We start from the raw sequence: 24,025 nt of genomic DNA on the forward strand, positions 1-24,025 counted from the left end.
GTCTGGCTGGGCAGAGAATTCGGGGTTGAAAATATAATTAAAGGTGTTGTCTCACTGTCTTCCAGTTTCCAGTGTCACTGAGACATTCCATGCCAGTTTTATTCCTGATCCTTGGGTATGATCTGTTTTATTTTCTTCCTGGAACTTTTTAGGATCTTCATTTTATTCCCTGTGATCTGAAATTTCACCACAGTATATCTTGCTATGGGTCTCTTTCATTGTTGCGCTGGGCCTTGGTAGACATTTTTAACCTATAGACACATTCTTCAGTTCTTAGAGATTTCCTCTTTCTTTTGCATTTCCTCCCTTACATTCTCTTCTGTTTTTTCTTCTAAATATTGGACCTTCTGGATTTACTCTCAAAATTTCCATTTCTATTTCTTACCCATTTTCTATTTTCTTTCTAAAATCTTACTTTCTGGAAGAATTCCTTGACCAACTTCCAAACTTTACAGAATTTTTAAATTTTGTCTATCATATTTTAAATATCTACGATTGTTCTTGTTCCTCAATTGTTCTTTTTATCTTTGTAGTGTCCTGGTTTTGTTTTATAGATATACTATCTTTTGAGTATATAAATTATAATTCTTGTTTGTTGTTTTTTTTTTTTTTTTGAGACAGAGTCTCACTCTGTTGCCCAGGCTGGAGTGCAATGGTGTAATCTCCACTCACTGCAACTTCCACCTCCTGGCTTCAAGCTATTCCCCTGCCTAAGCCTCCTGAGTAGCTGGGATTACAGGCACCTGCCATCATGCCTGGCTAATTTTTGTATTTTTGTAGACACAGGGTTTCACCATATTGGCCAGGCTGGTCTTGAACTCCTAACCTCAGGTGATCCGCCCACCTTGGCCTCCCAAACTGCTGGGATTACAGGAGTGAGCCACCACACCTGGCCAATATAAATTATAATTTCTTTGAAACTTTCTGCAATGTCTCAGTTTCTTCCAAATTCTATTTTTTGTTTCTTTTCCATTATTATTTTTTAGAGACAGGGTATCCCTCTGTGGCCCCATCATAACTCGCTGCAGTCTCAAACTCCTAGGCTCAAGGGCTCCTTCCACCTCAGCCTCCTCAGTAGCTGGGAATACAGGTGTGTGCTACCACAGCCAGGTAAGTTTTTTTTTTTTTTTCCTCTTTAGAAACAGGGTCTTGCTATGTTGCCCAGGCTGATCTCAAACTCCTGGCCTCAAGCAATCCTCCCAGCTTAGACTCTCAAAGTGCTAGGATTACAGATGTGAGCTACTGTACCCGGCCAGTAGTGTACTTACCCTTTTATGGGTTTTGCAATTTGTCCAAGTCTTTTGGGCCTGGGGGGTGCTTAACCACCTTGATCTTCTTTGTCTCTCAAACAAGCAGTAGAATCCTCATGTAGCACAGGAGGAAACTGTTCCAGCAAGGTCAAGTGGCATGCTCAAGGCCATGTGGTTAGCCTGGCATGGTCAGGGCTGGAAGCCAGGTCATCTGACTCCCCAGGAGGTGCCTCTTTTATGTCACACCACCTCTTGGACATTGGTGCCAGGCCACCAACTAATGTTGACCAAGGAATGGGAAAAGGGGAGAGGAGTGCTGGGTAGCACTGGGCTCTGATGGAGAGGCATCTCAGGCCTCTGGGTAAGCACAGTGATGCCACGTATCGCTGACCCCAGACTCAGCACATTCTGATCCACTTTTTAATATATTCTTATCTGACCCTGAGAAAGAGAGCACACAGGTGCCAATGTTGCCTTTTATACAACAGGGAACTGAGGGCTAGAGAGCGAAACTCAGCCAACACAAGGCCTTGCAGCCGAGGGCAACAAAGCTGAACTCTACGCCCGGTTTTTCCAACCCCTCCTTCCCTTTCTCCCATTGGGGTGGGGGTGGGGAGGGCTCTGCTGGCAGCTCTAGGTGGGCTCACCTCCCTGTCCCCAGCCACCTGTGGAGAGCATACCCCCATGGGAGTGGGCCCCATGCTGAGCAGCCAGGAGCCTGTGGGCAGGGAGCTTCCGAGGTGCCTTCCCATCCACAGAAGTTCACAGCTGTGAGGGCCCCGTCTTCTCAGAAACACTGCAGCAGTGGTGGCGGCAGCAGCAAGCTCTCTGAGACAAGCCCATGCACTGGTGGTAGTGTTTTTGTTTTCATTTTTAAGTAAAATATTTTTTAAGACAAAAAATAATGAAAGATACCTACCTAAGCTAAATTCTAAAATGGGCTCATCTGGGTCCTGTATATTTCCTGAATAGAAAAGAAACGACAGAAAAATCACCCTTAATAAACTTTTCCCTGTTTTCAGATTAAAAGGACAAATAACCCTCTACTTTCCCCCAACAACAACAACAACAACAAAAACTGCCATGCCAGACAATTTCTTTATTTTAAAAATACTGTGTTTTTGAGATTGCTAAGAAGTCCCTGACCCCACAGCCAAACCCCTGCTTCTCCTCGGATCTGCACATCCACAACAGGGAGGGCTTTTCCCACGGCCCGGGCATGGGCCAGCCAGACACTTGGACATTCCCACACTACCCTGCTGGTGCCCCCCCACCACACTGGAAAACTAATGTAGTCAGGCTCCAGCAGAAGCGGTTCACAGGAAGAGGGCTGATGCCCCCCTTCCCTATTTCCTGGTTCAACCAAAAGGATGCCAACCAGGGTACCCTGTAGTCTAGGGTAGTCATGGGGACTCATCGGGTCCCTCCCAGCACTGCCACCGTGTGGAGCCCACGCGCTGTGAGCTCATACCTGGAGCCTGGTGCAGGCCCTGTGAGGCTCACCTGCCAGAGAGAGGCCCAGCATGTCGGCCGCCACGTCGATGGTGGAAGCCCGCTGCACTGCACGGGCCCTGGCGCCATGGCGAGGGCTGTGCTCTCTTGCTGTCATGATGTCATTGGTGATAACGTGCTTCTTGATCCTGGATCAGACCACGCCTGATTACCCGGGAAGCCTTGGCACCGAGCCCTAGTCCGCTAAAGTGGCAGTAGCCCTGAGAAAAGGAGCACTGGTAAGAAATCATGGGGATGGTGACGACAGAAACCATGCTCTCATTTAGAAAGAACGTGACCTAACGCGGACAAGGTGCAGGGACAGGGTTCCCCAGCATGTGAGGAACCGGGGTGGACTGTCCGCTGCTCCCCGCCCCTTCTGGTCACTTCTTCCTCCCCACTCCCCAACACCGGGTGTCCATGGGATCCCTTGAGGATGTCCTGTCCTCTTCAATGGAGATATGCCACAGTGAATGATGGTTTTCATATAATCATAAAATACGGCTTTTGAGATTTTCTTGTTCTCTTTATTATGCTCTTCTGTTGGCAAGTCTCGTAGAACCTTTAAAAATTTAAATCAATTCAACGCAGCCTCTGTGAGAAGGGTAAGGGCTGCGGAAGAGTCTGCTGCCTGCGGGCTACATACAGGTGGCAGAACACTAGCGGGATGAAGCTCACAACCCTAACCTGCTGGCTTTCTTCCCGGAGCTGCATAAACTTCACGTGTCTGGGCCTCAGGCTTTTCTTCCCGCAAAGCACGTAATCTAGGCCTAAGCGAAGTGGAGGGTGCTGTGCTGTGGAAGGGGAGGGTTCTGGGTAAAACACTGCCACAGGCTGAGTCAGATGCTTCACATGGCTCCGAGCTCCAGAGCTCACACTCTGCTCTCAGAACTAGGTTAAGCAGCAAGAAGGGAGTTTCAGGTTTTTCCAACCCTATGTGCTACAACTCCTGCTGTCTCTAGAAAGAACCAACCTTTAGAAGTTAAGATAATTACACTGAGCAATAAGCCTGGTTTAAACACTGTCTCAGGGGTCTTCCTATTTCCAGAGACAGCCCTGTCTTCTCAAAGAGTGTCCACACCCTGTGCCTGAAGGACCTGGGCTCCTGTCCTTGGGTTAATTCACCAAACAACTTACTGGACATGTTTGCTCTCGGACCATGTGGCATTTCTTCATAGAGGCACGTCCAAATCCATCATCTAAAAATAAGAAAGCGAAAACTTAACAAGCTGCTCAAACATGAAGTTCCTGAGACTGCAATGCCTGGAAACGTGGAGAGGCCAAGGGCTAATCTATGTTTGTTTGAGCTCCACACCCCAATCCAACCTTCTGGCTCAAAAATACAAGTTTTGCTCAAACCCAAAATAAATGAGAAAGAGAAAGCACATCTTCTTCTCCCCTGCAGGGCTGATCTGTTGGGGGAGTCTGGGCCTGTCCTAAAGAGCCAAGTGGGCAGCTGAGTGTGGTTTAGGGAGATGAGGAGATGAGAATCTGAGACGTTTCCCCACTCACAAACTACAGGCCCTGGGAGAAGTAGCAGGGCCCTCTAAGGCCCTGCCCTTCGGGATGGATGGGCTGCACCCATCTCACGGGGCTGCAGTGAAAATCAAATGTGCATGAACAGGAGAGGGCTCTGCAAACTCCACTAGGCTCCCACAATGGTGCTGCTGCTGGGCCCCCAGACCCCACCCAGTCTCAGCACCACAGGGGCTGTTAGGCAGGCCTCAGGGCTCAGCTCATGAGCCATCCCTCTCAAAGCACCAGGGTCGGGGAATCAGATGACAGCAGGAGCAGAGTGCTTAGCCCAGGGCCGACTCCGTTTCTCTTGCAGGCTGTGCTCCTATCCCTCCCATTAGGGGTGCCCAGGGACCTTCAGCCTGGGCATCTCCGCAGACAGGGCAATGTCCTGGTGGGGGAGCCACAATAAAAATCGCCAAGGGGAAGATTCGCTGGTGAACGTCAAAGGCACACAAGTGAAGCAATACACAATGTGACTGGTAAACAGGAAAGTGCTTACCATACTAGTATCTGCTTTTTACAGTAATGCTTGTACACATTAACAAAAAACTCACCAAAATGCAAGTGGCAAAAGGTAGGAATTCATAAATGAGGAACACATGTGGTAAACATTTTGAAAAAGTGACCAAACTCATTAAGTAACACAATGCTAAATATGCTTTCCTTCACCTAAATTAGTCCTCCTAAAGAGTTTTGTTTGTTCTTTAATGAGAATACACATTGCTGGAGAACATGGGGGAAGCTGTCTAGGACTCTCCCACATTGTTAATCCATCTTAGAGTAATTCAAACATTCAGAAAGCCATCTGGCATTAATGATCAAAATGTGTAAATGATAACAAAACTCTTGCCAATAGTCTAGAACACAGAAAAGACTACTGGGTAAAAATGCTTATTGTAGCATTACTTATAATAATAAAGCAATCCAAATGTTCAGCTACGGGTAAGAAAAGAATGTTCTGGAACATCCATAAGACACACTATTATCTGGCTATCAAAATGATCACAATATAGCCAACAGACACATAAAAAGTTATTCAACCCCATTAGTCATCAGAGAAATGGAAACTGAAACCATGCACAAGCACTAGAACAGCAAAAATGACACAGACCAACAATACCAAGTGTTGATGAGGATGTGGAGTAACTGGAAGTGACACTCTACCGGTACAGCGTAAGTAGTCACCCATGCTGGAAAACTGGCCGTCTCTACTTAAGTTGAACATACACCTACCCTGTGACCTGGCATACAACTCAGAGGGGGAGCTGTGAACAGAAACGCACACCTATGCTCACTAAAAGCCTGTAGAGAAAGTTTGGAGCAGCAATGTTCACAGTAGTAAGATACTAGAGACAACCTAAATGTTCGTCAACAGAACAGATGAAACAATGGGATGAGTCTCAGAAACAACGTCAAGGGGAAAAGTTAAGACTGTTCTAGGCAAATCCATTCATATGAAGTTCAAGCACAGGCCAAACGAATCTGTGGCGTTTGGAGTATGGAGAGTGGTATCTTGAAGGGGCGGGTACTGACTGGGGAGGGTGAGAGGGCTTCTGGGGCTCTGGAAATGATCTGGGTGTGACTTACAGACTTTACTGTGTGAAATTCACTGAGCTCTACACAGGTGATTTTTATACCCCAATACAAAGTTTATACAAGACAGCATAGCAAAAAAAAAAAAAAAAAAAAAAAAAAAAAAAAAAAAAAAAAAAAAAAAAAAAAACACGTCAGTTCTGCATCATGTGTTCATGTGTTTTTAAAGAAATAGCCCACCTTTGGTCTGTTTGCAGCCATTTAAAGAGATACTGTACAAAGGGGACAGCCAGCAGGAGGCTGCATCAAGACGACAGCCATGTTCGGGGTGTGATCATGGGGAACTGTCTTCCTCCTCTAACAGCCATCCTCTTGTGTCACTGAAGATTGCACCCCCTGCTGGCCAGAGGCAGGGCAGCACCCTAGGCATGATTTCAGCGACAAGAAAAGGCTCCTCGCTTCTGAACCTTTGCCCAGTGTGTCTCCAGCATTCCATTGCCTGCCTTGCCGCCCAGCTCAGCCTGTTAGTGAAGCTGTCCGTCACCCCCTTCAGTTGCGACACTGGAGACAGGCCACCTAACAGAGGGACACACCTGTACCCCAACATCCTGCCAGCCCTGGGGAAGCTCCAAAACTCACCCCTTTCCACCTTTCCCCGCAGGGTCCCTGCCCACTCCACCTGCCTGCTCTGCCCTTAGGAGGGTGGTTTAAATCTTAGGTGTGGTGAGGTTTCTGGAGACAGAAATGCTTCATGGGGTACATCTACAGACTAATTTTACACTTGAGAGAGTTCACAGGTCACAGAAACTTTTAGGTCAAAAAGACCTTAGAAGCACTTCGTAATTATTTGGGGACATTTAATTAGAATCTGCAATTTAAGTTATCAAGGCCCAGAACGCAAAGCTAATTTGCTCAGCTGAACGTGATTTCTCTTCTTGGTCTCATTAATATAAGGTAATTCACCAAGGATTCTTCTATTCCCAAGGTCCTTGTTTTGCCTCCCAGCTCCATTTGAAGACCAAAGCTCATGAGGAGAAAAACTGCACTTAAGTAGAAGAGGAGACAGACTGTGTGGGAGCTGCCTAGGGGGTTGGAATTTTTTCTTGGTGTCAAGAGAAAAAAAGCAATAACCCAAGAAGTGAGCAGCTCCCATTCCTCAAGCTGCGCAGTCACATGACCCCTCCAACAAGAGGCAGCGGGCCATCAAATGGACAGCAAACCCTGAGGTTCTATTCCACTTCCCATGATGTCCATTCCAGCCATGGGGGGCAGGGAAAGGGGTGGTGGAGAGGGCACTGGCAGGACGGGAGGGGTGTTAGGATTCACACAGGACCAGTGAAGTGGCAAGGCCTTCAGCAGCAGTCCTGGGAAAGGTTTGCCAGAGGCCTAGAGGGAGGACTGCAGGCCCTCCGCCTCAGGAACCTCTCAGGCTCCCTTGAACTGGAGTTGAGGGGCGAGGATTAACACGTCAGAGCTCCACTTTTGCTTATTCATTGGGGTTCTTCTAAGAATAATTTTTAAAAGGAGTTGCACAGATGAGGTCACAGAGCTCAGACAGAGTGATTTTTTTTAAAGTCGCATGGAGATGAAGGATGAACTCTCGTCATCAACCTAAAGAAAAAGCCCAGGTGCAATGGGGGCCCCTCTCCCTGCCCTACCCACCGGACCCTGTCCTACCCCACCCCTGTCCTACCCACCACAGCCTACTGCTGTCACTGCGGCAGCAAATGGGCTGAGAAGCTTCACTGTGCCTCTACTCTCCAAACACAGGCAGCACGAGAGAAGGTAAAATGAAAGGCTGGCATGAAGCTGACCATGAGTCAGCAGCCCCTAAAAAAGAGGCTACTTTACAGGGGCAGAAAGAGGAAAGACTTACTCTCAGAAACCCCAAATCCAGGACAGCTAAAATCATAGACCAGTGAGGTGTCACACCATTCACTGGCACTGAAAGTTACTATTAATAATAACCTCAGAGAGACAAATATCACCTTCCTGCAGACACACAGGAAGGATACTGTAAAGGATGCGGACGAACCTCCAGCCGGAAGAGGTGCATAGGGCAAGGCATGTGGGAAGGGCGTGGAGCTGCCCTGCCTGCCCTGTGTGCCACTCCCCAGGAACCTCTGCATGCTCAGCTATCCAAAAGCTCCCAGAACTCAGTCCTTTGGAGTTTTGGGGTTTTGTACTTTTTTCTTCCCCCAGCTTTTAGAAACAGGGTCTTGCTCTGTCTCCTAGGCTGGAGTGCAATGATGTAAGGCTTACTGTAGCCTCGAACTCCTGGGCTCAAGCCATCCACCCATCTCAGCCTCCTGAGTAGCTGGGACTACACATGTGTGCCACCACATCTGGATAATAATTAAGTTTTTAAAATTACAGATGGGGTCTCACTATGTTGTCCAGGCTGGTCTCAAACTCCTGACCTCAAGCAATCATCCCACCTTGACCTCCCAAAGTGGTGGGATTACAGGTGTGAGCCCTAACACCTGGCCTCCTTTGGGGTCTTTAATGAAAGCTTCATTATAGACATAATTGACTAAATCACTGGCCATTGATCTACCGGCTCAACCTTCAGCCTCTCTCCCCTCCCCAGAGGTGGGAGGGTAGAAGACTGTAAATTCCAGCCCTCTCATCATGGGATTGGTTACCCTGGCAACCAGCCAAATCCTAGAGCAATCTAAGAGCCCCCAGCCACCAGTCATCTCACTAGCATACAAAGACACTCCTATCACTCCAGAGATTCTAAGAATACCTCAGGAAAAGAGGGAGGAAGACCAAATACAGATTTCACAATACCACCCCCACCCCAACTCCAGGTGGGGCTCAGGACACCCGGAACACATCCCCTGAGCCTCCCCCACTCCCAGTGTTTCCTAGGCCAGCCTTGGACCTCACCACTCTGGACACTCTATGGTGTGAGATGGCTTTAATGTCAAGATGATGGGTTCACTGAAGTGGCTCTACTAGAGCTGCTAATCCAGCCTAGAGAGAAAATGTGACCCAATCTCAACCACAGTGTCCCAGACCAGCCTCTGTTTCCACAGGTCCCCTAGAGCCAGATGGAAACTGAGTCTACCCCGGGCTCTACTCAGACCTTGTTTACACCTAACAGGGGTCCTGAGACCCTTGGGTACTTCAGGGCCACCAATTCTTGAAGCCCAGCAAATAAGAGAATGGGCATCTAGGAGGACTTTCTATGACATGGGCACAAACATGGGGGTGGGCACAGGGTAAGTAAAGTGCAGCCACTGATGACACAAACTGAATGGGCCAGAGCCAGAATGACTGCGGTGACAGGCGTGGGCAGCAGGGACAGGGCAAGGCCAACAGAGAGAACAGGAGTAGTAACTCCAGGATGGCCAAGCCCAAGGTGACCAGAAAACTGGAGGCTCCACTCCAAAGACGAGGCAGCACCAGCCTGTGTGTGGGCTTGGCACACCCACTGCCACAACAGCTCACATTCTGCTCCCAAGCATCCACTCAGGTCCGTCACCAGCCAAGGTACATGCTGCACACAGCAAGGACCAGGAAGGCCTGCTTCCAAGTATTCCACAGCAATAGCCAATGGCAACAGAAACTTCCTCTGATTTATATTTGAAGTGAGTGAGTGAGTGAGTGAATGAATGCCTCTACATAACAAATGAGAACGTTAAGTGCTATGAATCTACTTTTAATGCAAAGCAAATGATAAAATGGGTATGAGAAGAGGAGTGAGTGAACACGGAGTGAGAAGAACACACGAAAACTCATTCTTCCTTAAATATGGCCAACTTGAGGGGGCCACCCCAGAAGAAGAGGAGAATGGTGAACACTGGAGAAAACTGCCATCTGATGTCAAGTGGGAAGGGATTGTGGCGTGGGCATGGGTCATAAAAGCAAAAGGACTGATTCTGGGAGGTGATGCAGGAGGAGTGAGGCCTAGGATACAGCAGTTGGGGTCCTTGATTCTAATTTGCCCACTATGGAGACTCCTCCAGCCCTGCGTGTCCTTCCCCATCCTACAGTGCCAGGGAATAGTGGAAGCAAGCAGGTCTTCCTTTTTGTTTCTTTCAAACAAAAGCCAACTGCTTAGGAAGATCTTAACTTTTTAAACAAAGTAAAATATGCTTCTCTAGCATAAAATACAAAAAAAAAAAAAAAATGCTGCCTCAAAGGCCCAGGTATTAACTAGGATGGAAAGGCCAGATGCTGCAGGAACAAGGACAAGAGTGGAGGGTACCTGGGAGGGGTCTCAGGAAGATCTTCCTCATGCCTCTCCTGAGCTCTGGCTCCCAGCCCACCAGGCTCCCAGCACCCTGGTCCACAGAAGGCTCTTGATATAGTTTGAATGTGTTCTCCTAAACTTCCTGTGTTGAAAACTTGTCATTGTAACAGCAGCGGGAGGTGGGGCCTTTAAGAGGTGATTAGGCCCTGAGGACTCTGTCCTCATGAATGGATTAATGCTGTTTCTGTAGGAGTGAGCGGAGTGGGTTCCCCATAAACCGGGAGTTTAGCCCAATCTCCTCTCCCTATCTCTCGTGCTGGCTTCTACCTTCCACTCTTCCACCATGGGAAGACCCTCACCAGATGCTGGCACCATGCTCCTGGACTTCCCAGCCTCCAGACTGTAAGAAATAAGTTGCTTTTCTTTACAAACTACCCAGGCTGTGGTATGTTGTTAGAGTAGCAGAAAATGGATGAAGACAGGTGTCGACACCTGCCCTTACGCAAACTAAACCCTCGGATCAACCTGTGAGGCCCAGAGTGGGGCCTCAGGAATCCAACCACTTGCTCAGCTAATCCCACTTCAGATCCCTCCTCCCCGATAGGTGCAAGAGCCGCCGAGCTTCTCTCAGCCTCAGTTTCTGTATAACGGAAATAACACTGGTCTCACCGGGACACACTGAGGAGCAAGCACATATGTGAAGAAACACAGAAAACATCTGCACAGAGCTCGGTGCGTGGGCTGTCGGCCATGCGAGGTTCTCGCCTTGGCTTTTCCTAACCTCCCCTGAGGTTGGCCCTCACAGCGCTTGTACTGGGGCCATCTGTGAGCCTGGAAGCCCTTTCTCTATAGCTAAGTCTATTTGAATTTTACTCAACTTTCCTACTTTCTCCAGTTCCTCCAACCAGAACTTTTCACCGAGGTCCACGGTACTTTGCTTGCGGTGCAGTTTATAATCACCAAAACTTAGGCTCAAAGGCTGCTATTGGAAAGGAACATGAGAGCGCAGGCCTGTTCTTGAGGCAATACGGCTTGCTGGCATGGGGGAGGGGAGCCCAGGCAGTGGCATCAGACCTAGTGAGGAACCATGAAGCGTGTGACCTTCCACAGGGTCCCATCTCTGTGCATCAGTTTCCTCACCTGTCCAATGAAGTTACCACCACTGTTGGAAGGAATTCACAGTCCCCCACTCAGAGGAGTGTGAGCAGACCCTGGACTCCTAGGGAAGTGAGGCAGGTGCTCTGTCCCTCCAGGATAGAACATCCATGTTCTCAAGGGGCTGCATCACAGTCCTCTTATACTGGAGAGGTCTGCTTCCTCCTCCCCTCAGAGCTGGGGCCCAGCCCTCTCCCACCTCCCTGTACCTGCACAGGGCAGGAGAGGGTCACTGTGAGGAAAGCTCTGACTCGAAGGACACGTAACACACAAGCATGCCGCAAAACATCCATCCAGTGCTGCTAGGGCTTAAATACAGGAAAGCCCAAAAAATACACATTTTCTAAATGTGCTTTAGAAAATCAAGCACAGGGGCCGGGTAATCCCAGCACTTCGGGAGGCCGAGGCGGGCAGATCACAAGGTCAGGAGATCAAGACCATCTTGGCCAACATGGTGAAATCCCGCTTCTACTAAAAATACAAAAACTTAGCCGGGCGTGCTGGCACATGCCTGTAGTCCCAGCTACTAGGAAGGCTAAGGCAGAAGAATCACTTGAACCCGGGAGGCGGAGGTTGCAGTGATCACGCCACTGCACTCCAGTCTGGGCAACACAGCGAGACTCCATCTCAAAAAAAAAAAAAAAAAAAATTAAATCAAGCACAGGAAGAGAAGTAACATGCTGGCAATGCGCATCCCTTCTCACCTGCAGACAAAAATGACCTGACTCAGGGCCCCCGAGCTTGTGCTCACTGGCAGATGTTCTCTAGCTTCCCATTTCCCAAGCCTTACTGTCTGCCAGTGAAGATGGACAGATAGCAATGGCAATGAGTTAACTTCATTTACTTAACTGACATGCCTCATTAGTTTAATAAATATGTTGACTATTATAATACAGGGCCTGAACCAGAATACAAATGCACATCCCAGACTCCGATGGAGGGAGTCAGTCACTGTGCTACAGTCTGAACGTATCCCCCAGAATTCCTATGTTGAAATGTAGCCATCAATGTGACAGTATTAAGAAGTGGGGCCTTTGGGAGGTGATTAGACCCTGAGGGCTCTGGCCTCATGGGTGGGGTTAGTGCTGAATGAAAGGGCTGGAGGGAACCAGGTAGGCCCTTTTCACCCTTCACCTTTTGTCATGTGAGGACACGGCAAGAAGGCCCTCAGCTGACCCTAAATGCCAGTGCCTTCCCAACATCCATAGGTCTAAGAAATACATTTCTGTTGTTTACCAGTCTCAGTTTTGTTATGGCAGCCTGAACTGACTGAGATACCTTGGATAGGGACATGGATATCCCTGTAAACAAGAGGGCAGAGGAGGATGCTCCAGGAGCAGAACAAGCCCAGACCGTTCAAGCCTTCCTCTTCCACCTCACCAGCCCCTCAAGGTTTCCCATCTCAGTAGACAGAGTTCTGTCCCTCCACTTGCTCCAGGCAAGAAATCAAATCCAGGCCTCCTCCTTCTTTCACATGCCACGTCCAATCCATCAACAATTCTATCAGCTCTATCTTCCCCATAAGTACAGCTTCAACTCCCTCAGTACCCCAGTTCCCATACCCTGGGAATTTGACCAGCGTCCCTCCCATAGTCCTCAGAGTCTGTGTCCAACAGCAATGATGGGGCCCGTGAACCTCCTAGCAGTGTCTCCATCCTACGCCTGCCCTGGCCTCTTTGCTGTTTAGACTTTATCTGGTGTGGCCTTTGCATCAGCCACCCTGTCCGGGACTGTCCTTCCTCAGGTAACAAGGCAGGCAACCCCCTCACTTCTCTGACGTCCTTCTTGGTTCCCAGCTTCTCCTGGAGGTCTCTGAGACAGCCCAGTTTAGAACTGCAGCTCAGCTCCTTGTGGTTCACCCACACACCATGAATCTTCAGGGGATTTTCTGTAAGAAGCAGTTTGAAAATAAGTTGCCCTGAAAAAAGTGCTTTAAAATGTTTGTGCTGAGCAAAACGGGTGCTCACAATCTGGGAGATGAGGGAGATGTGTCAATAATCACAAGCACAATGTCTGGAAGGTGACAGGAGCAGCCTGGGGCTGGCGGAGGTCTGCTGGCTGCCTCCCACACCACACACTTCAGCCACTCTTTCCTCAGCACCTCCAGTTTCTTGCTTCTGCACCTCATGCTGTTTCTTCTCTGTAAACTGGCAATCTCTTTAACATGGCGGTCTCCAACCTTTTTGGCACCAGGGACTGGCTTTGTGGAAGCCAATTTCGGGGAGCTGGTCAAGGGAAGTGGTTTCAGGACCAAACTTTCACCTGAAATCATCAGGCATTAGATTCTCATAAGGAGCACACAACCCAGATCCCTCGCATGTGCAGTTCACAACAGGGTTTGGCTCCTATGAGAATCTAATGCCACCGCTGACTGACAAGAGGTGGCGCTCAGGCAGTAATGCCTGCAACTCAGCCCAGTTCCTAACAGGCCACAGGCCAGTACTGGTCTGCAGCCCGGGGACTGTGGACCCCTGCTTTAACAAACAGGTGAGGGTCTACTATGGAGCATAACAAACTGAGCTCTATTATGGAGCAGGCCCCTTAGGGATACAAAGATGATGGGAGGGTTGGTCTAGAGCTACATCACAAAGTGTAACAAAGATAAATGGTGGACAGCCTGAGGGCCACAATGGTGGGGGCCAAACCTCTTCTGAAGCCTTCCCTTGGGTGAGGGGGCTGGCTTGCTACTCTGTCCTTTCTAGGCAGGGGCACCCCTGCGTGCTGCAGCCAGGGATTCTGGCGCTTTTTCTTGAGATAAATCAACCCAGTGTTCCCACACATGACCCCTCTCACTCCCGCACACCAGGCCTCATTCCTCATTTGATTACCACATCAATTTCCCAATACCACAGACAAAGATGACAGGGACACTGCACACGGTCTGCTGTCAGAGCTGCCTGGTTAGGACTGCAGTCAGCGTGCACCGGGGCAGCGCGGCTCTCTCCCCTACAACAGGCAAGGCCTTTGACAAGTCTCATTTCTTACTCCACTGTCACTTGAAACCACTTGAAGCCCTCACACAATTAACTGAAAGTTTGCCCGTCTGTTGTCCAGGAAGGCCTTCCAGCAGTGCCACATAAATTTCTAAATAAGTGTATGAAAGGACCGAGGAAAGCATCCAGTGTTTCAACTCCCTCATCAAAGGAGACATGCTGCTCCAAGAGGGCCAAGAACTGGAGAGATAAGGACACGGGCTTCCTGTGACCTGTGGGTTGGGCTTGTCTCTGAGTGTGGGTCCACAATAACGGGGGTATCATCACTCACCTGGGGTTGTTACTCAAAGGTTGGTTCCAGGAGACGCAGCTGGAAGACTGTGGAGCATGAACCCAGTCTGGCTCCTCTATGGTGGGGGCGGGGTGCGGGAGGCTCTAAACCCCAAAGCAGGCTGGGTGTGCCTTATTCATTGCCTAAGATGGTGATTTCTCTTCCCTTTTCTTCTTCCACCCAAACACAAGGCTGTCAGGCCTGGCCTGGTGCCTGCTCCTGCTTCTCTTGTTCAGAGCTGGCCACCTGGAAGCTGGACCCCAACTTGCCCCAGCCTCTAGAACAGTCTCTAACCCAAGCTCTGCTTCTCTGCTTCTTCCCTTCCGGGAGGGGTATGGCTACAGCTGCATGCAAAGCTGAATGCAAAGTGGGCGGCCCACATCCCAGCCACTGCAATGTCCTTTGCTTGCCTTACAGTGTTTTGCATTCACCCCATGCCCTCACCATCCACGCCCTCAACCCAGGAGATGCAGTGACGATGCCATCATGGGGAGGACAGTCATGGGAACTCCTTCTAGCCTGACTAAGACACCATAGAGAACAGCCACGACACTACAGCGGGGGGTGAGCTCAGGCAGAAAGGCGTATTTGTCTTGGGAGTCTGGGCTGAGCTAAACACCTCAGCAGGAACATGGCTGAGCTGGCCCACTGACTCCAAGTCTGGCAGCACATGTGGCCCTTCCCCTCTGCTTACCCATGTCCATCATCCTCCCACTCTGCAAATGAGCCAGTCCACATGGTGGGAGCTGCGGCAGCCCCCAACTTTAAACTCTCCAGCTCCAGCCACCAAGGCCGCCTGCATGGGTGCTCTCCCAGTTCTCTCTAGCTTGAGCCAGGCCCCCCAGGCTGGGGGTGGGGGTCACGTTGTAGCGTGGGGGCTTCAACACTACCCATGAGCTTGTTGGGTGGGAGACAGCGCCCACAAAGGCGTGGAGCACCACCAGCCTTCAATCCATCACAACTTTCAGTAGCCAAACGGAGATTCCCCTACAGCAGGTGTTGCTTCAACAACGGTCAAATAACTCTTGTGTTAACTAGATGGCTTTACCTTGTAGCAGACACACAACAGAAACACATAATTAGTTACAAACTCTTTTGTTTAGAACATTTAAACTATTGGAAAACTAAAAGTGATCTATAAATTAACACAAGCAAACCCCACCACAAATGAACTCAGGTTTATATTACTTTAATGTGAGGGATGGAACGGGCCATTTGACAGAAAGGATCAGTCACGCACAACCTTGACACTACAGAGGCATAACCAGAAGCCTCTACATCCTCTACTCTACCGTTGCCCAGCCTGAGGCCAGAAATGGCCAGAATGGTCCCTTCAGGGTCCACCCAGCTATCTGGTCAAAACAGCAGTCGCCAGCGGCCACCATTCCCCAAAAAAGTGAGTTGCCAAGCAGGGCAGAGGAGGCGAATGCGGCTACACCTCCCTGGACTGTGAATGAGGATCAAAGCAGCCCAGACCACAGACTTTCCAAAACGTCGTTTTCCTCCTCTGGATGAAATCAAGATCGTTTCAGGAAACAAACGCAGCTTTAGGGCTTGCTGTGTGAAAACGCAGCCCTGAAAATGCTGAGTTCCTTTCCTTGACTCCCCCTCCCCGTCGTAGGGAAGGGCCCGCCTTGTGGGCCACTCCCAAAGGCAAAGTCCAAATGTGCCCAGGACCCCTTCCTCTTGCGAGGAGCAGCCACCATTCCTCCCCTCCGTCTGTTTACAGCATTGTGTTCTCCCAGGACTTCAACAGGATCTGCTGCCAATACATGCAAGGGATGTAGTTTCTCACAATGTTTCCAATCAACAGAAGAGGGTCAAGAGAGGAGGAGACCAAGAACTTCTCAGGCCAAGGTGCCTTCTGCCCACTCACCTGCCTCAACTGGTCTCCACGGGAGGAAATACCTTGTCTAGAGGTCTCTGTAGGTCAGAAACCTCAAGGGGGAAGAAATTTGTAAGTGTGAACAACAACAACACAGCTTGCAAATGCTGCCCACGGGTTTTGACTCGCCTGGTCCTCACACCACACTGCTGGGCTGGGAGAGACAGCTATTCTAGTTTGATGCCTGGGAGCCAGGCACACAGTGGTAGAGGGGCTCCCTCAAGGTCAGGAGCAGCAGTCAGGACCCAAAAGTAGGCCTTACTAGTCCAGTGCTCTTTCCGATATGTAGAAAACAGTGCAGAGCACATTCATTGGACTACTACCAAATGCTAAGAAAAGGCATCATCTTTTTCAGCTGTAGAGTTCCTCATTATTTCCCACCCTGTCCCCACCCATGTCTTCATAAGCATCCCCTGTGGTTACTCAGTCTCTGACTCCATCTCCAGCTTTTCCCATCAAGCAACACCAAACTCCAGTCAGGAAATGGGGCTTCCCAGAGAAGCGAAAGGCAGAACTTTAGGATGAGAGTAGATTATTTTTTGTATCATTCATGTTTGATTTTCTTTTCTTAAATTAAGCTGAAATTAAACCCCTTGAAGAAATATTGTTAATGTTTCTGTCAAAAATAGTTTAAAAATAAATTTTAAAAAACAAAAATTTGTGAACAGGGTAAACAGACAAAACCTAGCCCACAATATCAACTAATAGTAAAGTAAAAAAGCAAAACTATTCTGTATTTCTAATGGTGGAGACAGGGGTTCCATAAATATTGTACAGAAATAATATATTTCAGTGGGAAAGTGGAAGGGGAAATGCACCCTCCTGCTGAATCAGTCAGATACAACTCAAGCCGAGGTGTCTGCGGTGACGGCTGGCTCGGTGAGCGGGGCTTCTCTGCTCTGCTTGTCTGACTACTGTGTTTTATCTGTAACTGCCTTCTCTTTACCATTACCAACAGGCTTTACTCATTCCTGAGTTGGTAAGGGAAGAGTGTGCAAGGTGTTTAGAGAAACAGTCGCCGCTGTCTCCAGTTCTCTCTGGTGACACATGCCCCACAGTTCAAGAAGAAAGCACGTGTCCTCCCTCTCCTACAAAAGCTCCCCCGTCCTCTTTTTCAGGTTCAACAAGGAAGCGCTGCAGGGAAAGTGAACCAGCTCATCACTCTGGCTGGACACATAAAACGTCAGGCCTCACATGGGAAATGCAGGCCTCCACCAAGGTCAGCCCACTCACGAGACACAACAGTCCCAAAGACGCACCCAGTACTTTTCCCCAAACCTAAAGGCAAAGTGCACCCTTGGAAGGAGAGCCGGGCATCCATGCCACCTCCTAGAGGGGCTGGGCAGATCCCAACAGGAGGCTGCCTGAACCTTTTCTAAACGAGAAGCTTCATGTTCTAGTTTATGCCAGGTCAGTGAGCAACTATGAAGCCAACTTTTGGTTTTGTTTACTAGAAAGCAAGTTATTAGAATAGTACTTTAATATCCAGGCAACTTTCAAAAGTCCATGCTAAGGGAGCTTTGGGAAAACAAATACAAGACAGAGAGCTTACAGTGAATCTGGTAAGATGGGCTCAAGCTTGCTCAATCCCATGGTGAAGAATGTCAAGGACAGCCAAAGCTGTGGACCCCCTCGCCATTACCAGTCCTGCACCTTCAGCAGGATGGCACTTGGCCCTGATGAGGCACTGAGATTAACACCAGACACATCATTTCCTTCTAGAGCACCACGTTAAGAGCAGAACTGATAGTAAGTTGAAAGTTAATAATAACATGTTTCAGACAAGTGGAGTCAGGCGGGCTCTGTTTATTTTTATAAGCACTAGGAAAGCCCGCTTTCTAATTCGCAAGTGTCAAAATTGGCTTCACAAGAAAATAAAGAATTTTCTGAGTAGCAACAAAATTCCATAAAGGGCTATAAATGTGAAGCACCCACCACAGATCAATGAAACGCCGGGAAGACAATGCTATTTTAGAAACCAGGCAGTAAGCCAGGAGACTGGGGACGACCTGCCCCAGGCCTCCAAGTGGCAGCACCAACGTTACAATGCTGTTTCTAGCTTTCTCATCGAGAAATTGAAATCAGGGAGAGACATCTTGGTCCTCTAGGTCCCATGGAAACAAAGTGGTCACACAGTCAGCAACCTTACTACATGCAGATCTCTGGCAAAGTGGTGTATCACCTGTTTATTTTAGCTGTGAAAATGGAATCCTGTTTGAAACATTCGGTGTTGGGGCGAACACTTAGCAAAGACACAAAAGGACTTCAGTCTTCCATATTCTCATTAAAACAAATCAAAAGGGCAGCAAGCAGTCCTGATCTTTATATAGGACCTTCCTGGAGAGAGGGTTCTATGGCTTCAGCTACTCGGCTGTGTTGCTGGTTGTTCAGCGTTCAATGTTTGGTGAGGGAGGACCCCCACTGGCAGTCCTCCAGGGGCCTCTTCCACAGTGGCCTGACCACAGCTCTTTATTGCAAAGCTGACAGTGGCTGGAATAATGAAACCTCAAAAAGAAGTGCAGTTTGTAAAAGAGTGCAACCAGCTGTGCCTCTGAGGCCTGTGCCCTTCCTTGGGCAGTGCTCTGTAGCTACCCACCAGAGCTGTAGTTGAGTAAGTTCAACCACGTAGGGACAGGTGCGAACTGACACACAGCACCTTCACACTCAACAGCAACATCTGCCTTCTACTCACGTGGCACCAGCAAAGATCAGGCTAACAGGGGAGGGACCAGGGCAGAAGACAGACAGCAGCCCTGCCTGCAGGAGGAGGAGTCTCTGTCATCCTGTCAAGCAAGCCTGGCTTGACGGCCTGAAATGCCTTCTGATGCGAGTGTCTAAAGAAGTCTGTAATCTGGAACTGTCCATTCATCTGTTCAACAAGTACTGAGCTAGGCACTTAGAGTGAACACACAAGTGAGTCAGAAGCGATCTCTGCCTGCAAGAATCCAACAGTTTAATGACGGAGTAAGACATTCAGATAACACAACTCCAAGACAAAATGAGATGCATGCCCCATGCTGCAAGGGAGGCAAGGAAGAAGCTTGAAATCTGGCAAAAGATGATCCAGCTGAGGTGAGAACTGATCTGACTTCAAAAGCAACAGGCACAGGCGCATCCAGCAACAAGCATTCATTCAGGAAACAGGAAAGTCTTGTGTATTAAGGAAAGAGAGAATGGGGCTGGAGAGCCAGGACGAGGTCAATTCTGGAGCTCCTCTAACACCAGACCACAGAGCTGGGTTTTAGCTTGCAGGCAGTGAAGAACTCCCTGGATCTCCATTGTTCAAACAAATCTGAAAAGTCCTGGTACTCTCTTGGACTGTCCTATTGGGCTTTTCAACATAAATCTCTTTCTCACTTGGGGCAAACCAGGGAGGAACCTGCCCACAAGAATTGCAATGAGCATCCCTTCTCACCAGCAAAGACAGATCCCTGCTCAGACCTGGTAAACCTGGGTCAAGATGGCACCCACCACCAAACGAACAGGCCACATTCACAACCAACACATAAAGGGCAACTCGTTTGTCCCAGGAGGTCTCCAGGGGTTCCAAAGGACAGTTTGTCATCAGCACGACTAAACCTGATCAGTCCAAACTCACTATCTCTGAAGGAAGCACCGATTCTGCAAATATAAAACAAAATCCAACAACATCAAAAACAACAAAAGAAACCACAACCACTTGGGTAATTCAAGAGGGCAAAGCAATTTCAGGTCTATTAGTAAAACCCTTAGAGCAGGGCCCATCTTTTGCCTTTGAGCTGGGTCTCCCAGGTGACCCCACCCATAAACAGTGCAGTAGTGAGACTGCTCATAAAAGTCACGAGAACTACCTTCCCTCTGTTCCAGAAAGATTCCTAATCTGGTTGTGGTGCTGTTTCCAAAGAAAATGCTAACAAGTAGGAATATTAATGTAAAAATAAGAAAATGTTGAGGTACTTTCATCATTATCTCTTTCTCCAAACTTTATTTACATCTGAGTTCTGAGAGGGAGAGAATGCATTGAGAACAAAGGCCCTCACAAAGTGTCTCCCTGTCATATACGTAAAATTACCGCCACCAAGAGCAGTGACAGTGAAAGCTCATTACAATTTCTACATGTGCTTTTACATTTTTTAAAACACTCTTGGTAGCTGGAAAATAAAGAGATCAGGGAAAATGTGCCTTTGGAATTCATTTTTTAGAAGTAATTCCATCTCCCACTGGAAGAAACCTATAGAAAAACTAAAAACTGTAAACCGACATGTAGCAGGTACAGCCTCCAAGCCGCCTCAAGCCCCTACTTACCAACAACTTCAGGCCCTGCCTCCGCACGCGCAAACCAGGACATTGACGGTGGAGCCACTGTGGGCAGGCCTCTGGCAGAAGGAATGCTCTCTCTCATCTGGAGAACTCGGCCAGCCCAGGAGAACACAGGTACCACCTAATGCTCTCAGGACTATCATCTGGCCCCATAACCAGGGTTCCGTGAGGACCGGGCTCTTGGATGGCCAGATTCACGCCCACTAGCAACGTGTGAACACATTCACATCATTCCAGAACACTGTGCCCAGGAGGTGGGCATTGATGCAGGAAGATAACTGAGGTCACAGATACCGAAAGGATCAGTCAGAGAAACCTGCACAGGCCAAGACGAACAGTAACGCCGCTCAACGCTTCACAGCATTGCTCAGCTCAGCAGTGCCTGGGCCCGACATGTTCTTCAACCACTAGTGAGAGGCAGATAAATGTGATGCAAATGCAACTGATGTAGACTTGGAGCCCCGGGGCTCTCAACTTGGTCCAGGTTTGAATTTAACTATCAAATTCCAGGGAAATCACAAACTAGGCACTTCAGTGTCCCCCTGCCAGATGTGGTCCCTTTCCCCAGCCCTCACCTCTCTCCCCCAGGCTATGATTCTATGCTGGTGGAGGGCCCAAAGCGGTATCAATGGTGTTTCTTCTGTTTTGTCATGTGCTCCTCACAACAAGGCCTGCCTCACCATAGGGAAATCATGACTCCCTGCCTCAGTGAGGACATCAAGGTTCAGAGAATGGGGGGCTGGGGTGATTCTTGCCCTCAACATTCTGTGTACAACCAGCAAGGCTGGAAAGAGTGCAGGACTTTGACTTCCACTGTCACCTCCCGAAGTTAGCATGGATACTACAGTATTTCCTGAGCTACTGGCACTCAGGAAATCACTGCTTCTACCATGACCTTGTACTGTCGTCCACAGGTTTTTCTTTCAGTACACTTTTTTTTTTTTTTGAGACGAAGTCTTGCTATGTTGCCCAGGCTGGAGTGCAGTGGCACAATCCTGACTCACTGCAACCTCCCCCTCCCGGGTTTAAGCAATTCTCCTGCCTCAAATTCTCCTGCCTCAGCAATTCTCCTGCCTCAGCCTCCCAAGCAGCTGTGACCACAGGCACGTGCCACTGCACCCAGCTAATTTTCATATTTTTAGTAGAGACAGGGTTTCACCATGTTGGCCAGGCTGGTCTCAAACTCCCAACCTCAAGTGATCCACCTGCCCCGGCCTCCCAAAAAAATTCCAGTGCTGGGATTATAGGTATGAGCCACTGCACCTGGCCTAAACACATTTTTTAACTAAAATTTACTACATGGAATATTTTAAACTAGCTAAGTATTTAAGTATTTATAAAACAAATTTAACTCTTCAAATAGAAGGCTTGCAGCCATTCCACCAGTGGCAGTAACGAAGATTTTCTGCTTGGCCAAACTTGAGTCAGGTTCCTGAACCTTCCAGGCCCATCTGTGCACTTCCTTGTAAAACCCAGTTTTAGCAAAGAACCCTGCTAAGCCAGTTGAGCAAAAACCTCCCCTCCTCAATATCTGATTAGGTTCCTCTACCACCATTCCCTAGGTGATATTTGATTGTCCTGGCCAGTCTTTAGCAAGAATCCTGTTAGGTAGGTTTAGCCAGAATCCACTTCACTCTTGATGTTTCCTCTTAGTAAGTTCTCATTCGCTGACCTCCTACCCTGTTCCTAGACTATAAATTCCCACTTGCCTGTGCTGTATTGGGAGTTGAGCCCAATCTCCCTCCGCTGCAAGCCCCTGTTGCTGTGGTCACCATACCTATTGTGATGGTCCTGGATAAAGTCTTCCTTTATTCATATGCTTTCACAAGTATCACTGAATGACTTTCTTCTGGAACAGCAGACATCCCCTTTGGGAGACAGTGGACCTGGGGCAGGGTGCGTGGAGGACAGCATGCCATCTCCATCCACAGCTGGATTTTGATTTCCTCCCTATTTTCCCCCCTCAGACAGTGCTGGTGGATCATCAAACAGACACCAATCAGCTGCTGGCTGTTGGAGCATCTGGCTCTCAGCTCACACCCAATGTCATAAAGTGGCGACAATACTCCCACCGTAGAGGTTCGCTGAAATCTCAAGTAAGAAAACATGCGTGAGGGCTTTGTAGACCACAAGTTACTAAGTTAAATGACACTAGACCTTGCTAAAGATCAAATGAGATACACAGCCAAAACTACCTTAAAAAGGTAGGAGTTAGGATTTCAATCTTTAAATGACACACTCTCTCTGGACAACAACACGGCCCAAGGTTGTGACCACTGGGAAGGCTTCCCCTGGAATTAGATATGGGTCTGCCATTGACATTTCATATGGCTCCACCAGACCCACAGACACAAGTACACTCTGCTGGGTCCTGGGCTCTGGTTCACTCAAGCCGCAGGCTGAGCAGTTAGCCAGACACTTGCACCCTCCCCCACCCATCACTGAAGGCCATTAATCTAGCCAAGAAACTTACTACTTCTCTATAAAGGGGAATACTGTCCTTTTGTCCCTGAAAGTTACAACGGCCCAATTAAAAGACTTTCTGTGTGAAGATAAGGGATATATAGGAACTCTCTGTACTTTCCACTCGATTTTTCTGTGAACTAAAACTGCTCTAAAAATTTTTAAGTTTATTAATTTTCAAAAAGGGACTTTCTGACACTAATTCCAAGGGGATTTTTTAGCTGCCCTGCCCTATATGGTTTAGAATAAAGGGAGAAAATAAGTAAGTCCCCAAACATACCAGTAGTTAAGCCTTTTAAGGCATAAATTTTGGAGTTCTGCATTCATCAGATTACTTGGAGCAACATTCAGAAAAGCCTTGAAATCTCAAATAAAGTTAAATAAATATAGCATTCTGTAGATCTTAAACAAGGCTAGATGAGAGGATTAAACCATGTAGTGAGGACAGGTTTCTACAGGGAAGCTGCAAGGCAGTTCTAAAAATACTGTTTGATGATCCACCACTGTTTGAGGGGAGAAAATAGGGAGGAAATCAAAATCCGAAGCAAACCTGGCATTTCTGGGATAACTGCTGACATGGGATTCTGTTCCCCTGTACCACCGTGCTCACAACCAGACCCCACAGCAGGCTGACAGATGGCTTCTGTCACCAGGCTGGTCAGCAAACAGATATGAAGAAGGGTAGAAAGAAAACAATCTCCAAAACAGTCTTTTTTATTTGTCATCATCATTCATGCTTGCGCTTTGATAATTGTGAGTGGGACTGCTTTCCTACTTCCTCAGGGGGGCAGAACTTGGCAAAAAGAGCATTGAGATTCCACATTAGACATGTGAATCAGTCTGCTCAGGTTGCCATAACAAAATCCCACAGACAAGGGGGCTTAAACAATAGATATTGATTTTCTTACAGTCCTGGAGGCTGGGAAGTCCAAGGTCAAGCTGCCAGCTGATTCAGTTGCTGGTGAG

The 24,025-nt window shown here is 48.4% G+C and overlaps 1 protein-coding gene across 15 annotated transcripts in view; it reads right to left on the bottom strand.

Annotated features, from left to right (window-relative positions):
• The window catches only part of INPP4A (inositol polyphosphate-4-phosphatase type I A), a 151,527-nt gene that overhangs the window by 71,550 nt on the left and 55,952 nt on the right, over positions 1 to 24,025 (bottom strand). For all 15 annotated transcript variants that reach the window (XM_030921545.1, XM_030921544.1, XM_030921538.1 and 12 more), the window contains exons 2-4: positions 3,879 to 3,940; positions 2,754 to 2,962; positions 2,170 to 2,214 (exon numbers count right to left, since the gene is read on the bottom strand). In XM_030921545.1, coding sequence (XP_030777405.1) covers positions 2,170 to 2,214; positions 2,754 to 2,859 — 151 coding nt within the window. In that variant the 5' untranslated portion in view covers positions 2,860 to 2,962; positions 3,879 to 3,940. The remainder of the gene's footprint in view (positions 1 to 2,169; positions 2,215 to 2,753; positions 2,963 to 3,878; positions 3,941 to 24,025) is intronic.

This window comes from Rhinopithecus roxellana, chromosome 17 (assembly GCF_007565055.1).
Source record: "Rhinopithecus roxellana isolate Shanxi Qingling chromosome 17, ASM756505v1, whole genome shotgun sequence".
NCBI classification, from domain to species: Eukaryota; Metazoa; Chordata; class Mammalia; order Primates; family Cercopithecidae; genus Rhinopithecus; species Rhinopithecus roxellana.